The 15,950-nt window shown below is 40.2% G+C and overlaps 1 protein-coding gene across 3 annotated transcripts; it reads left to right on the top strand.

The window, feature by feature from the left end:
• The first annotated feature begins 3,489 nt into the window (after positions 1-3,489).
• On the top strand, positions 3,490-15,759 carry LOC138595127 (WW domain binding protein 1-like). 3 transcript variants are annotated; one of them, XM_069666462.1, is made up of 7 exons: positions 3,490-3,798; positions 6,821-6,865; positions 7,259-7,303; positions 8,146-8,293; positions 8,992-9,153; positions 9,386-10,508; positions 13,496-15,759. In XM_069666462.1, the coding sequence occupies exons 1-7, from the start codon at positions 3,748-3,750 to the stop codon at positions 13,527-13,529; spliced, it is 1,608 nt and encodes a 535-aa protein (XP_069522563.1). In that variant the 5' UTR covers positions 3,490-3,747; the 3' UTR covers positions 13,530-15,759. The 3 variants fall into 3 exon arrangements, with proteins under 3 accessions (XP_069522563.1, XP_069522564.1, XP_069522566.1); XM_069666463.1 differs by having other exon boundaries at positions 9,386-10,552; positions 13,496-13,521; XM_069666465.1 differs by lacking the exons at positions 3,490-3,798; positions 6,821-6,865; positions 7,259-7,303 and having other exon boundaries at positions 8,248-8,291; positions 13,496-15,757.
• The last annotated feature ends 191 nt before the right edge of the window (positions 15,760-15,950 follow it).

The following is a 15,950-nucleotide window of genomic DNA, read 5'->3' as shown; positions in this document are numbered from 1 at the left end:
GTGTGACATAAAGGACTGCTACAACTCTAGCAGATCTGAAAGAAACAGTCTTTAATTCAGAAGGTTTTAAGAAAAAAACACTATATATTTCAGTATTACAGCCTGTTGTATTTCTGTACATAATTGTGACTCACACTACAACATAACTTTCAACGTTGGTTAGCCGTCAGTCTAGGTTTCTGGTCTTTGTGTGTGTCTAAATATGGGCCTGTACATGCAGGCTTAAGTGCTAAGACAGAGGAAGTGTGTTTTGTCACATTGTGTCACATAGTGTGTGTGTGTGTGTGTGTGTGTGTGTGTGTGTGAGCAATCAAGCTGACCATATATCAACTGAAAATTACAGCAAATCAGAACACACTATTGTGGACACAACTGATACAGGGATTTTTTAAATATAAGTTTATCTATTATTTTCAACATTTAACTATCAGATAAAATACTAACCTATTTTATTCCAATGTTATTGCAGAAATAAGAGTATAAATGTAGGAGTAATAGGTTGCTTTATCTTATCTACCTGGTAGTCTAGTTTAAGCATGTATGTTAGCCTTTCTGCTATTTTGCTCATATTTAATTACTAATTCTATCACACGAAATAATGTCAATTATAATGAGCATAATGTCACATATAAAATATGGTCGATAAATGTCTGTCTAATGTGGCTCACTGACATGGTATGAAACATGGTGTGGTTACAAAACATATTACTCTCAACCCATTGCTGGGTTGAGACAGTAACACCAAGGGGCTAACACGCCCTGTTCATTAGTGCTCCCTTTTAATCCTTAATAGGTCTTTTAATTGATGTACAGTCAGATTACAAAAGAAAACCAGTGAGCAAGAGCTCAAACTTGTATTTCATTGTGAGGGTTTTCAACCACAGGTGTGAAATATGGGGAGAACAATAGGCAGGGCAGTGGAGGCCAACCTAGAGTTTCCTTGTTCCCTTTTGTGTCAAGGGGCTAAAACACACAGAATGAATAGCCTACGTGAGTTTCTGTTTCTGTACAACTGTACCTGTTTGCTCAAGTCTTACTGAGCTGGTTTTTCCCTGTGTTGCAGGTCAGTCATCCAGCCTCAGAGTGAGCGAAACAAAGCCTGTAGTCTGCTGCCCTCTTGTGACAAAGGGACACAAAATGTCATTAAGATGCATTGAACACAACGGACAGTCAATATTGTAACATGAAAGCTGATCATGTTCTCAAAGCCCCTCCTCTTTATAAACATCTATATATCTCGGTATATTTTTATGGACTTTATTTCACTTTTGCATGGAATATATTCATTTTTGAAGAAAATTGAAAGCCATAAAGGAAGGGGCAGATTTTATGGGCAGTCTAAGGGGCAACATCTTGAGGCCCACCAAGCTAGCTTTGTAATACTGACTCCACATACTTTATCCACAAATTGAGGAGGAGCTATAATTAAAACAGGAAGAGAGAATAGTCAGAACAGTGGTCCAGGATAATGAAAACATTGAGGTAGAGTTTGATGACAGTGATCCAAAAAACAGCTAGCAAGCAGTTTGCATTTCTGTAGTTCGGACCATATTAGGTAGCTAGCTATACTGTACGCAGATCGGCAAGGCAACATTAATAAAACAGTTTTCTTGAGAAGATAGAAATTATATTTTGGAAGCAGTCTTTGGCCCATTTAAAAAAACTAATTGCTCGGTGTAAAGAATGCTCACTTTGCCCCTTCAGTTGTGCGTATCTTTGGCTAATATTTTGCCTTCAGCCAGTAAAAATTATGCTTTAATTTTCTTTCTTATATAAGGTAATACTAACTATACTTAAATCTATTACTGAATAACGTTTGTTGAAATATAAAAATAAATGTTAAATAGAATTTTCCTTGAAGTGCCATCCCTTTAAATTAGCTACCAGATAATTTCAATAATAATCGGGCTAATACCGATTTGTGCTAATGGTTAGCTTTTTGAGGTAACTAGATAATACTATCAGACGGTTATGGCCTCCTCGTCGTCCAGAAATTCCTGACAATGGATACTTCTTCAGGAATTATACCTTACTTTGATGAGTTTAAAATGCAAGTGCAAAATTTTCTGTCTAAAATTTGGTATCACTAGCTACATTTTTCTACTTGGAAGACGGTAAGACAATTAGTATCATCCCTTTAAAGCTGCTGTGACGAACTTTTGGTTTGTGTTGATTTTGGCGCCCCCTGTGGACAAAGCCGCACCTCTTATCTCTTTGCTGATTTTGTCCTGTACATGCTTAAGTGGTGTTTTTTAACAAAAAAAATGTCATCCTGCTTTCTTTAACAGTCATATGTATCACTCACTTTAAAATGTTGCTCTGGAAAATGTAAACAAAGGCAGCGTGAAGTTTCGCCTGACACCTACCCCCCACCAGCAGTTTCAGGCATTAAAAATAACTATATAGAAATAATCAATCTTGTTGTTGATGGTCTGGTTTGCTTTTGTAGCTCATAGAGAGTAATCAGAATTAAATTCAGTGTGTTTCATAACTAGCGAAAAAAACTCCCCTCAGGAGCTTTAATATGCAAGTGCAAATTTTTCTCTAAAAAATTTGGTATCACTAGCTATATTTGCAAAGTGTTTAATATGAAAATGGAAGACATTTCCTTACAAGTATCATCCCTTTAAGTTAGCTAAAAGATTTGAGGAGGCTAGCTCTTTAGCCACCAACACCTTCCTTCTCTAACAGTTAGCAGTTAGCAATTTACCTAACTTGTAAGCATTATATCCAGGTATGAGGTAACCTCGTTGGGGTTACGTGACTTTTTGTGAATTTATTTATTGTATTGAAAATATTGTACTTAATTGAAGTTAGAGTTAATAAAAAAAAGGTTTAAGTAATTGATTTCAAAACAGCTAGCCCTATTCTGTAGTTAATAAAATCAGACCTAGCTTCTATTTCTATTTGCAACACTTCCGTGGAAAATATACAGTGTTTTACACATAATGCAGCAACACTGAAACACTGTAGACATTTAATATTATGCGTATGTTCCTCTGCCGGTTCACTTATTTCTCATACAGGTTTTTACTGGGCAATTTTACTTGATAAAATATGCAAGTATTCATTCTAATAGGCTACTAGATATACACTTAAATGTGATTTAGATTTTTGTTCTGGCTGGCTGGTACAAATAATCACAGAGCAAAATTGTCTGTTTAGCTAACCTTTGCATACAACTTACGGTCCCTTTTTTAAACGTTATTTTTCTGTTTCACTGCAATTACACTTACAAACACTAAATAGACAAGTGTTGCGTTTTTACGCTCAGTTGTAGTTAATAAAGGTACAATATGTGAGTAAAGCCCAGCCGAGGCGGCCCATGTGCGGCTGTTGCTGGGAGCTCCGGCCAATCAAAGCCGCAGCTCTCCCATACAAGTACTCTGTGGGCTGGAGAAGCATGACATCATGCAAAGCTCCAACCCTATGTGTGAAAACAAAGAGTAAAACATCTAATCTGTGTCATTACAGCAAACAACAGTCGACGAAAGAACCGTCTGCTCTGTGGTAATCCGCGGTGCCATCCATAAAACAGAGCAGGAGTCGGGATCTGGTTCCCCTGTGTGTGTGCAGCGGAGTCTGGGAGGGGCATCTGTCCGTCCGTCTGTCTGTCCGTCCGGGCAATGGCGGATGAGGAGGCCACCGTATCTGTTGAGTGGGACAGCGGTGATGGGGGCTTAGCAGTATAACATCTCACTCCTGCATTCGTCTTTTCTCTGTTTAGCTTGGTATTCAGCTCTCGCCATGGATCCAGAGAAAACGCTGACATTCTGCCTCGGGCTGAAGGCAGAGGAGGTAATGCACTGCACAGCTTCCCTTTGATACAAACATTGCTTCCAACAGCTGGGCTTCACTTATTCTGCAGAGCAACATGCTTTCCTCGGCCTGTGTTGTTGTTGTTGACAAGCAGTGGTCTCAACTTGTTCTGTACTCATCTGTCTTTTCAGTCTTTTATCTTGAGTGGCCATATCTTTTGACACATTTCTGGAGACAATGGGTGCGTTTTTGCAGCAATGCAGCAAATGTTTTGTGACCTGTAAAGTCATCTGGTTGCTTTTTGTTAGTTTTTTAGTCAGTGGAAAGGCTGTCTGTGACTTAGTTGTTGATGCAAAACATGTCATTATAAGTTATAGAGTGGTGGACCTTTTTTAATGTGCTTAAAATGTCAATAGTATTTTGGTATTATTTTTACAATAGTTTTTAAAATTTACTTTCAGGTTTAGAGGGTATCTGAGGCATGCAGTCAACCCTCTCTGGGAATACTAAATTAATATATTAGTTTAATATCATTTCAGGAGTAGTAGTTCAGAAGTTGTAGTGACTTGTTGACTTGTGTTGCTGAAAGTAAAGTAAGATTTTATTTTTATTCTATATTTTTTAAGCAAAATAGCTGAGAAAGTGTGTGGTGGTGCACAAGGATTTTGTTTTAATATATGCTGGCTTGATTACAAGAGCTTTTGCTGCCAGACTCTTATAGCATCATAAATCTATTGCGAAAGCTTGTCCAACAGAAGAACAGCAAGCTGCTGATTCAGGACACGGCCAGCTCAATACTGAAGATTATGTTTCCCTTGTTTCAAGTCTGTTGGTGTCTGAATGTTTTAAGGCTTGTACCACTGTATTTAGAATACCACAACGAATACTACATTGCATGTAGAAAAATTTGAAAGTAATCAAGGAGCAATATATTTTCAGCCAGTCACAGTGACATGTACACAATATTTACCACAAACCCTCGGGCATTGAAAGGTGAAAGCAGGAGGAGTAAATCACATCTTCAGTGTACATTTAATTTAATAGCAAACCATAATGAAGCACAAAGTAGTGCTAAAGCAGGATGTACCAAGTTTACAATGGAATTATATTATTTTATCAATTTAAATAGCACATTGTTCTGTTATACGTTATAAGGCAGTTTAAATAATTTTGCATGTTGTCTAAAATCCTTCAGCCTTTCACAGTCAGACTCCACACAGTTCCTTCTACACTGATTATCTTTTGGGGTTTTCAGGGGGAAGCATGACACACACAAAGTTATTTTTACAGCTTTCATTTCTTCTAGTTGCTATTGACAACTTTCGGACCCCAGGGGTGTATATCATTTGTGGTTAGTCCGTTGCCTCTGCAGGAGTCTGGATGATCACTCCACACTTATGTGGGTGGGCTTAGTGCCGTGTGGTGGCTAACCACAGGAACTCGACCCCCCTCTTCCCCTGCTTGACTGTGTGACTTTCATGACAGTACGGAAACTTACTTTTGAAGCAACTGAGGTTGTATTTGACGGTTGGATATGCAGCATGACTAATAGGTTGGGTTTTGTGGTGCACAATATTCAGTGGTCTACGTGTATCCGAAACAAAAACACAGTTTGCACGGCATTTTATTGACCTGTTAATAGCTGCTGCAGAGCAGATAAAAATAAGACATAATCATGAAACTTAAAGCAAAACAGTTGAATTTCTGTCGGGCTGTCTGTGTGGTACCAGGACACCTGCAGAGTTCCTTTAGCTGGTATGCTTCCTCTGATTTGTACTTTTTGTTTGATCATGTAAATCATCATTTTGCCAGTTTAATTTAACCAGGCCAAAGAAACAGCTATCTGAACCAAAACATTTCTTATCAACTCCCAGCCGTTGAGCACTTCTAGTGAATATTATGTCCACTTAGTGCTGCCAGCAACCATATCAATTTGTAGCAGAAACATCACGTTATCAGGTGCTGTCCAAGGGAAGATGCAACTGCAATTTTTTATTATGTCATATTATAAACCTTGGATGCATAAGTTGCAGAAGAAGTGTGCTGAATAATAATAATAATAATAATAATAATAAACAGCTGAATAATATTCTGCAGTAAATATGGGTGTCCAGGCTAACTTTTGGCTTCTGTTGTTATCTCTGCAGCTTTGGGGCTGTGTGTGGACTTTGCTGCTTGTTGAATTTTGGCTCATTTTGTACTTTGTAAATAGACAGTAGTTGTAATTCTGAACCTGTTATGTGTGCACTCGCATATAAACACAAACTCTACAGTCTGTGGCCAACATTGTTCGCCATGCTGACTACATAACCAGCAGCCAGTTGTTAACAAAAGAGTTCTCATTTACATGGCTGCAAGGCAGCGAGCCCCCAGTGTGTCCACATTGTTTTTGTCCGTGGGCCCACATCCAGCAGCTCACACACACAGGCTTTTTTTCCCATTTTACAGACGGTGGGCCTGCATGACATTTACAGAGGCGTAAGTGACAGGCAGAATTTTAAAATGAGCACTGTGATAGAATAACATAACCCAAATAATTAATCGATTTTAACTCCTGATTTATCAATACGTTAATTCATTAAGTGATGCAGTACATTTTCGAGTTCTCAAATTTTAGAATAATGCGTTTTTTTTGTTTTAAATCCACCTGATGGTCAGACAAGTGTAACAGTTTGAACGTCTTTTCAGTTATCACAGCTTTCGAGGTCTGTCTTTTTCATGCGTGTGTGCGTCTGAGAGAAAATAGGAAAGAGAAAGGGAGAAAGCACACAGGCTTTTAGTAACGCGTCTGGGAATTGGTGCCTTCTGTCTGCTATCTCATCCCACAGGGGAGAAATTGGTTTTGTTAAAAAGCCAGTGACCTTCCCATCTCCTTCAGGAGCCAAGAGTGTAGGGCAATGAAAAGAGTCCTTCAGTGGCCTTTTTGTCATGCTACATTACTAGAATGACATTGCAGTATGACTTGTTTAAACAGTTTATACTGCCAACTGACATTCCTCTCTTATCATTTCCCCCCTCTCCTGCTCCATTTTAATCACTGTAACTCTTGTCTTTTTGTCAGATGACTATGTCCCTGCAGGGGCTGGACGGGACTGAAGCTGCTACGGTAGGGAGCTCGACCTTCAACCACCACTAAACATTTCATACCACTGGAAAATATAAAGCATTGTCCACATGAGTAAAAAGAGCCTCAAAGCGATACCTCAGTTGTTGCTATGGCGATGCATAATTACTCGCTGGCACATCTCAGTCTCGTGTTTGGTAACTGTGTACATAACAGATTTAGAAACCTCGTCTTGCTGCATTATTATTGTGGGTTGTTGCATCTAGACTCTTCTCCCCCAAGCAGAGAAATGCAACAGCTTTTTATGATTCGTTGAGCATTAAATCTTAAATGTCTGGCTTCAGTGCTTCACTTGCCACTCTTCTTTACACTCACTCGCTAATGATTAAGATGCAGCTGTAAAATTCACAGAGGTCCTTTCATTTCTCCTTTAAGGTGGCTGTCACTCAGAAGGAGGCTGACGTGCGGACAGTTAATAAGGTGTGAGACTTTTTTTAAATTCAACTTTAACCTGTTGCTGCTAACAAACACACCTATTTTGTCATCTAACAAAAATATTGTTAAAGCGGCCCTCATTATATTTTTGTATTAACAATGGACCGAATGTGTAAAGTAAAGTTATCTGGTTTTATGGCCTGCAAATAAGGCTCACTTCGACCCTATTTGTTGCACACTGTGGCAGCTTTATTCAGCAGAAGCTCTGACAAACTGATTGTACACAATCTGCACACTAACAAACAGCAGACAGACCAAGTGTAGCTGGGGAAAATAGTGGAGCATTTAACAGTAAAAACGGCAGATATTTCCCTCAGGATTTGATGAAACTGGCTAAAATACAATAAAAGTAGGAGTGAATATCAGATTTGTAAGTCATCAGAAACATGACTCATCGATATGAATGTTACTCCCATCACATTCGCCTTGGCTCAATTTTAATCTCAGACTTTACCTTGTAGCTGAAAGCTATGAAAAAGAAGCGCCTTGGTTGCTGAATGGCATGCTACATAACCGCAAATGTTGTTGTTTGTTGCATGTCATACCGACCTCTCTATCTCTGTTTCCTGACTGCGTTATCTAAACTGTAAAAAAAAAAAGGTAAAGCCCCAAAAACAACAAAAGAAACACTCTGGAAAAAAACAAACAAGTGATCTTTATGTCAGGTGTATTTTAAAAGACTTCTCTCCGTGGTTAAAACTGGACTCCAGCTCATACTGTCACCTTTCTCAGTGAATACTGTCGCCATACCAACCACTCTAACTTTTTCCTGTGCAGTAACATCATCTTCACAGTCATGATGTGTAATGCTGTGTTTTGTCCACTAGGTGGTGAAGCATCATGGGGGTTCTGGTAGCCGGCCTGTTGTCAGTCCCAAGTACTGTCCGGGGGTAAACAGCAATCCAGGTTACCTGTGTGAGACAGGACACTGCTGTGGAGAGACAGGCTGCTGCACCTACTATTATGAACTCTGGTGTGAGTCACCTGACTTCTTCTCCTTTGAAAGCTCTTAAACATATCTGGGGTTTGATGGTGATGGTGACTCTCTGCTGTTTTGACTGGATGTGTCCAGTTAGAATGCAGACAATCTGATGTATGTGAGAAGTATCTACACAGGAAATTCAGAAAGGGATGTTGTCCAGAATATTTTATTTCTTAATCTCTTAAACGTCTGCAGCTAATTCCAAGATTAACTCTTTGCTGACCAGACAATCCAGTAATCTCATTTGCAGAGATCAGTTTGAAATAAAGTACACTGAACCTTATGACTCTTATGAGATGTTGTCATCATATTGGTTGATTTTAACTCAGAAACTAAACTCAAGCTAAATGATTGCTATGATCAAAATATACACTAGGAGGCACCAAACAATGTTTCAAGCTTTATTCTGTATGCTATGCAGTCACATTAGGATTCGTTGTTTAACATTTATCACTCACTTTTACAACTGTGGTCTACTTTATACCTCTGTATACCTACAACATTCCAACTGGAAGACTTTAGGAACGTTGTATCTTGGTATTCAATCACAAACTCTCGTGTATGCTTTGGAGAATGGATTGCACTAATGTAAAACCAAATATTTGTATTCCCAGATAACAAATGTGTCCTGTTTGCTTGAATAATACAGAAAATTACGGGTCATTGTGGGTTAATTTCCTGTTTCCTGCAGGGTTCTGGCTGCTGTGGACGGTGCTGATCCTCTTCAGCTGTTTCTGTGCTTACCGCCACCGCCGGGCCAAGCTGAGGATCCAGCAGCAGCAGAGACAGAGAGAGATCAATCTGATCGCTTACAACGGAGCCTGCAACTACCCTTCCTCGATGCTGGACCTCAGTATGTTTATTTATGTTGTTTTATGTCTGGTTTGCTTGATTTGCATCTCCTTTAGTTGTTATTTTAGCAAGTAGTCCTGTGGTAGAACATCAATCCGTATCCATTACTTAATAAAATAGCTTTATTCATTTTAAAATCCTTGCTGCATAGTAAAGTAATCAATATACATATGTATGTATTTTATTTCCAATTGAACACTGATCCTATTTCACTACATTTTCTTTTGTTGCAGGTTTTCTGGCTTCCTTCAAGTTGCCCTCCTACGAGGAGGTGGCGGCGCAGCCCTGTACCCCTCCTCCGCCTTACAGCTCTGTCTTCGCCTTGCAGGGAGGTGCCATGGGGGGTCCTAGTTCCTCTTACCTCCATCATCACCACCACCGTCACCCCTGCCCTCCCTACCTGGGCCCCGGCCCTGGTCTCAGTGGCCTGACTTCCTCCCAGAGCTCCGACAACTACACCAGCTGCTCCTGTGAGTCGTGCTCCCTCACCTCGCCCTCCAGCACCTCCTTCTCTGTCCAGGTGACAGACGAGACGTATGACAGCAGCCACATCTCCACTCCCAGTGAGGCAGGGGGCGACTGCGCTGTCATGCCACGGCTCGGGGCTAACTTTACACCAACTCCTTCCACGCCTCCTCCATCACAAGCTCCCCCTGATGTGATACCTGCAGTCACTCCAGATGTCGTACCTGTTCAAAGACGGTCCTCTCATGGTAGTGGGGGAGTCTCACCTCCAGCTCCCCCGCTCTCTCTGTCTTTACACACTCGTCCTTCACACCCGACTCGTCTCCCACTTTCTCCCCTCATTCTGTTATCTTCCCTCTCTCCAGGTCAAGTCAATCCTCTCGTCTCCTCAGACCCACTCGGAGCTGTGGTCCTTCAGAAAGTTAAAGAAAAAGAGGCCTCGTATTGTGCTTCAACCCCCATGACCACTCTGTCTCCCCCCAAACCGGCTCTCCTGTCCTCAAATGTGGCTGTTTTTACACATTGCAACAACAAAGAGGAGCAAAAGCAAGAAAAAGAGGAGGAGGAGGATGAAGAAGAAGATGACGAGGAGGATCATTTCCGGCATCGCCGGCTAACAGGTGACTCAGGCATCGAGGTATGCCGCTGCCACGTGAAGAGAGAGGAGGAAGAGGAAGTGCAGAAAGGGCTTTTTGGTAAAGGAGGGAAAGAGGCTGCGAAGGAGGCAGAGAGGGCGGAGGTGCTGCACGACAGCGTGGACTGTTCCCTCCGAGCAAAGGCTGCTGCTCAGTCACCACTCCTGGACGACTGCGCAGAGCAGCGCGGCCACGTCCCCTCAACCTCCAGCGTCACGAGGAAGACGGGCGAGGCCGTCGTCGCCGTGGAGACATCGTAAGCCGACAGCCAGTGAGATGTAGTCAAACCAGTTGGAAAAAGTGAGATGTTTATGCTTGATGGCGTCCTCGTAGATCAAGACTAGTAGGTGAAAAGTTGAATCACTGAAATAAAGTCTTGCAGATCTTACCGTAACGGCCGCGATCAGAGGGACGGGATGAGTAGTGTGCTCTCTTGATTTCTCTTTATTCCACTTCAAATGAGAAACTTGAAGAGAAGCTGACGTCTGAAAGTCCTAATATAGCTCATTTATTTGTGGTTTGGGGGAAGGTGTATCTTTTTATGTAAAGTGATGAAAATGCTAATTCCTCTTTCTATGCCTCCCGTCTCCCACATGCTAACCAAATCCATTTTTACCAATGGCTCTGTTTTAAAATGCCAACATACCTCTACCATTAACTTTTCCTCTCTCTTCTCTCTGCATGCAACACTGCAAAAAAAAGCATTTTAGCTGTTTGATAAGAAATGGTCATTGGTTCCCAACCTGTGGGTCTGGACCCATCAAAGGGGTCTCAAGTTAAATCAGAGGTATCATGTAGTTATTAGAATTATAAGCTAGATGAAAACGTGTGCTAACTTGCTGATGTTTCTCCTGTCTTTACTTTTTGGTGTGAACCTTAAAAAGCATTCAAATTAAACAATCTAAGAAGCAAAAATCAATCTTTCAAGAAGGTTGGGAACCATTGCCTCATATAACCGTACATACGCTGTACCCAGGCAGTTTAATCAGCACCTATAAGAATGAACAAGACTGTTTGCTATTTCCTGACATTGTTGTGTCTTGGGGAGAAAAAAAATCTTTTTTATATACTCGAGGAGTTTATGAGTTTGAATTCATGAACATTTCATTTTCAAAAGAGCAGCTCTAACAAAATTGTGTCCGATCACATCATCTGTGATCTTCATTTCTTTTTGAACAGGTCAGTTCTTGAACGCACGGTTCAGTGACACAAGACTAACCTGTGATATTTTCTTTTAGTGTGGCGAGTTTGTGCTTTCACCAGCATACTTCACTCTGTGAATCAGAGGAATATACGAGAGAAGGCAACTATTATGACTGATTCTGTGTGTTTTCTACATTGTGTCTTATGTAGCTCCCTGGAGGAAAAGGGGTGCAAACATTGTTAAAAAAAGTGTTGGTGGCAAAGCTTTACAATGGTTTGTTGTTTCAGACTGTTATATGATTATACTGTTTAATTAACTGACTGTTTGACTTTGGATTTAACGTGTTTGAACATGTTCCTGGTCGTCGTTGCCGTCTTTTTTGCAAGGCAATGTAAAATCTGATTCCTTCATGGACGGACTGTTTAGTTTTTACAAGGAAGAAACTTAAAACCTAATCTCATCGTTGATAATGAATGTAAAAGGTTATGCATCGCAACAAAAAATATAAATACTTCAACTGTTTACGGAGCATGTTGTTGACTGAAAACCAACACTGCAGCAAGTCAGTACAACGTGCCAGGCGTGGGCTTTGAGGAGACACTTTGAGGTGTGTTGTATTGTCTGTCTGTAATCCTTGAGAAATATCATAGGTGTAAATGTAGGACGTTGGGGTTTAAAGACACAGTCAGATTAATGCCTCTTTTTACTATTGCTGTGGCTGAAGGTAGTCCCTTCAGAGACTGCTTGTCTTTAAATGTGTCCGTTATTGTATGTAAATAATGTCTGTTGATGTCCAGTTGTACAGCGTCTGTCACTAGAGACTAGCCTCTGCCTCGGTTGATACCCTTGACTGATGCTCTGTACATCCTTTGTTTAGATCAAGGTAGCCGTGGTATTAACAGGTGGAATAGCACACACGTACTCTCTAATCCCAAGTACAAAATGTGCTGATAGTTTGAAGACCGAGTGTGAGAGAGAGAGAGAGAGAGAGAGAGAGAATGTCTCGATTCACCTTTCCGTACATGTTTGTCTTGCCGTAGTTATAATGAGACAGATGTCTCTGTAGAGGCCACTTTGTTGTGTCCTTGGCTCGGTGCGAAGCCGACTTAATTGTCAGATGCATGAAAGGCAAAGCTTTCAACTCATTTATAATTCTATGGGCAGATAATGTGGCCTCGGTGTAGCTCAATGTGAACTTCATTTGTCAGACAAATTGTGTGTTTGTACCTTTTTAATAGGGAGTGCGAGCCGGCGTGTGTTGCAGTTTGGGTTTGCCGTGAAGGTTTTCTTGGACACTCTTTTAAAGCTCTTTCGCTGTGACTCAGCGGTGAGTGGTCTCTAACGGAGACTCTTCATCCTCTGAACATGTCAGAATAAAAGCCTTTTGGTTGCTGTACCTTTTTTGGCGCGAGAAGGGAAAGCTGTTTCCTTCTCATTAGTTCGAGCCAGTGTATGTTGATCAAAGTATATGGTGCCTAGATGAATATAGATTTTCCGTAAGGCATTTTTTTAGTTTACTGCTGCTATGTGAGTGAGTCTCTGTGTGTGTGTGATTTCTGTAAATTGTGAATAGTTGTACATCAAATGGTCAAACATTTTCTAGCAGTGCTTAGCAGTCTCTTTATAAAATATACACAGCACATAGTTCATGTGATCTTTGCAAAAATAGTATTTAGCAATAGTATTCACACTTGTTTCCTTACTCTAGTTGATGCTGGTTAATAGGAAATTAGCTGTTGTGAAAAAAAGACATTTACCTCTTTATAACCGATCCGTGAGCTGTGCTGGGCAGAGGCCCGTGATTGTACATTACACTGCATTTTAAAAGCCTTTGGCTCAAGGTTTCTCCCAAGTGCAAACTCAGATTATTTGGTTTTTACCTTGTAGCCCCAGTTTGTGCCTCTCGTGTATTAACATTACATTAAGAACGAAGCATCTGTGTTTCTGAAAAATAAATACCTGAAGTCAATCAACACTTTCAGTTCTTCCGATGGTGTTTTCGGATTTCCCTTCTGTAAATTTGGACACAAAAAACTTCCCTCTCCTGCAGCGAATATTTTTAAGCCACTAAAATGAAAATGTTTCCTTTTACACCCAAGGAAGAAGGCAGAAGAAGGAAGAAGGCAAGACTAAGAATTGAATCTGAAACGAAAATGACTTATTTGAAGACTATTTGAAGCACCCACCATTATGAATCTGCTCCTGCGTGACTTGGTAGAATCTTCTAATATGGAAATATGTGTTGTGATGAAACATAAAAATGAAAAACCTCTTTATTCAAATATATATTCTTTAGCACTACTAAACAGTAGAAAAATTGTACAGAGGAATTTAAAGATTCAATCTCAAAGATTTCAGTTTTGTTCTCTTTGGTGCCACTAATGGTGATTAACGTTAATTGCAGGAGGACGTTTCCCAATTTAACCAGATGTCCACGGTCGGCTCCGGTTGTAACTCTTGATTTTCCTCGCTGACGGTCGCTTTCCTTTTTAGACTGTTTGCCTTCATGTGAGCGTTGAATTTGTTTCTTTTTCTTTGGAATTGACTTATTTTTGAAGTTGTATCTGTAGTTATCGATCTTTTCTTTGTTTGTTCAGCCATAGTAGATTTTAGAGTTTACTCGCAACACTTGCAGAGAACAGAAAAGCAGCCGCTTAGCTCCGCCTACCGTCTCTGGCAGACCAACCACTGCTGGGTGATGGAAAATGCGTCACTAACTGGGTGCCACTTGTACATATGCAAATGCAAAGGCTTTCATCAGTGGGCCATAGGCTCAATCACCATTGTGTTACCTCATTCTGCGACAGATAGTAACTTAACAGGCATTTATTTACATTACATAAATCTTTGAGATTATTACTTTAAATTGAAACTTAAGAAGACATAAAAAGCAACAAAGTGAATATTTGTTTGTCCATACTGATAAAAAGATTTTTTAGTGTAAACAATGTGAGGCCTTTATCTCTTGGAAGCACTGATGTTTCGCTCTGTGGCTTGAATGTAATGGTAATATGGCACCTTGAGGGACCACTTTTATTCTGATTTTACATTGAAGCCAAACTGAGTTCAGTATATATAGGACTAGTTTGATTTTGTTTTGCCTTGTCAGCAGCTAGTATGTACAGACAAAATGCCCAAACTCTACCCTCATTGCCACTGAAGGCCAAGGCCTGATATAAGACTGTTACCTCGCTGAGTTTTGACTGTAAAAAGGACTGTTTACTTCTGATTATCAAGATAGTATTTACTCTATATTTGTACTGACTTTATTTTGTAATGCCAAGAATTGAAGAGTCGAAAAACAAACACAGAGCCCACATTAGTGCGACTGAACTCGTTTGCCAGGAAAAAACAAAAACATCAAACCCTGTTGATTCAGGATCACTAAAGACTGTTTGTCTCACGGGAAACAAAGTGTTCTCCTTTTCCTCCTGCAGCTACGAGACAGCAGGATTTATAGAAGTGTGTGATGTGGTTCTACGTGGAATAGTTCAGATTAATATTACTACAAACCGTGGTGTTCTTTGAGGGTATCCTTGTGCATTTCTACCTGCAGCTCTTCAGTGTGTTGTACGCATGTGTGAGGGAGTAACCGTCAGCCGTGTTGTCGTGATGTCAAATCATTGTTGCTTATTATCAGGCCAAAGTTGATCGTTGATGTTAACATGATATTTGTCGATATAAATATCCAAACATTTTTATGTCATCATGAATATCAAGCTAATTTTATATCTTGGTGTATAGCATAGAGATTTCTGATGTAAAATCCAAACAATGAGAAGCTCTCACATTTTTGAATATTTGTTTGGTTGCACATTTCCTGGTGCTTTTTTTTCACAAAGTAACGGTTGTTTTTCAGGTTTCTTGCATTTTGAGTTTTTTTCATTGATGCTCATTGAGATTCTAGTGTTAGACAGGGACATCTGCGCTACTTTATTTGACAAAAACTGTGGATTTTGTGTCAAAATAAATGCTTACAAGTGCTACTAAATGTCTGTGCTTTCATCATACGCGTCTGTATTTGCAGTCGCCTGCATGAGGGACGAGCAACACTCTGCTGTGAAATACAGCAATTAAAGCAGGTATGAGCTACAGACGCCCCCTCATGCGTTTCTCCTACTGTGACTCAGGATGAATCATCAGGCACTCTGAAAGCTTCGACTTTTGTCAATTCTGTGATCATGTGCAGCTGACAGCACTATAAGCTATGACTATAACAGCATGCAGGAGGCCCGTTCAATAACTTATTTAATAGGGATACATTTATCAAAAACTGTAGCGTCAACAGGCAACAGGCACATTTTACAATGTAGTAGGTTGTTGATTAATTAGACACAATGTTTTTTTATTCAGATGACGTTCCTGTGCTTAAGACCAGACATGAACAATGACAATGAATGGGCAGAACAGCCTGGCAAATAAATGATGATCTAATAATAAAACAGTGTAAACACCCAGAAGCTTAGTAGATTCATTTTTAAATTGGCACAATGTTGGGTGACTCTAAATCCCCTCTGTTTAAACAGCCTGTCAACTGGTTTAAACTAATGTAAA

Source organism: Semicossyphus pulcher, unplaced genomic scaffold, assembly GCF_022749685.1.
Source record: "Semicossyphus pulcher isolate SPU_LCO1_2020_fin unplaced genomic scaffold, fSemPul1.0.p SCAF_17, whole genome shotgun sequence".
NCBI classification, from domain to species: domain Eukaryota; kingdom Metazoa; phylum Chordata; class Actinopteri; order Labriformes; family Labridae; genus Semicossyphus; species Semicossyphus pulcher.
This window is presented reverse-complemented; position numbering and strand designations above follow the sequence as displayed.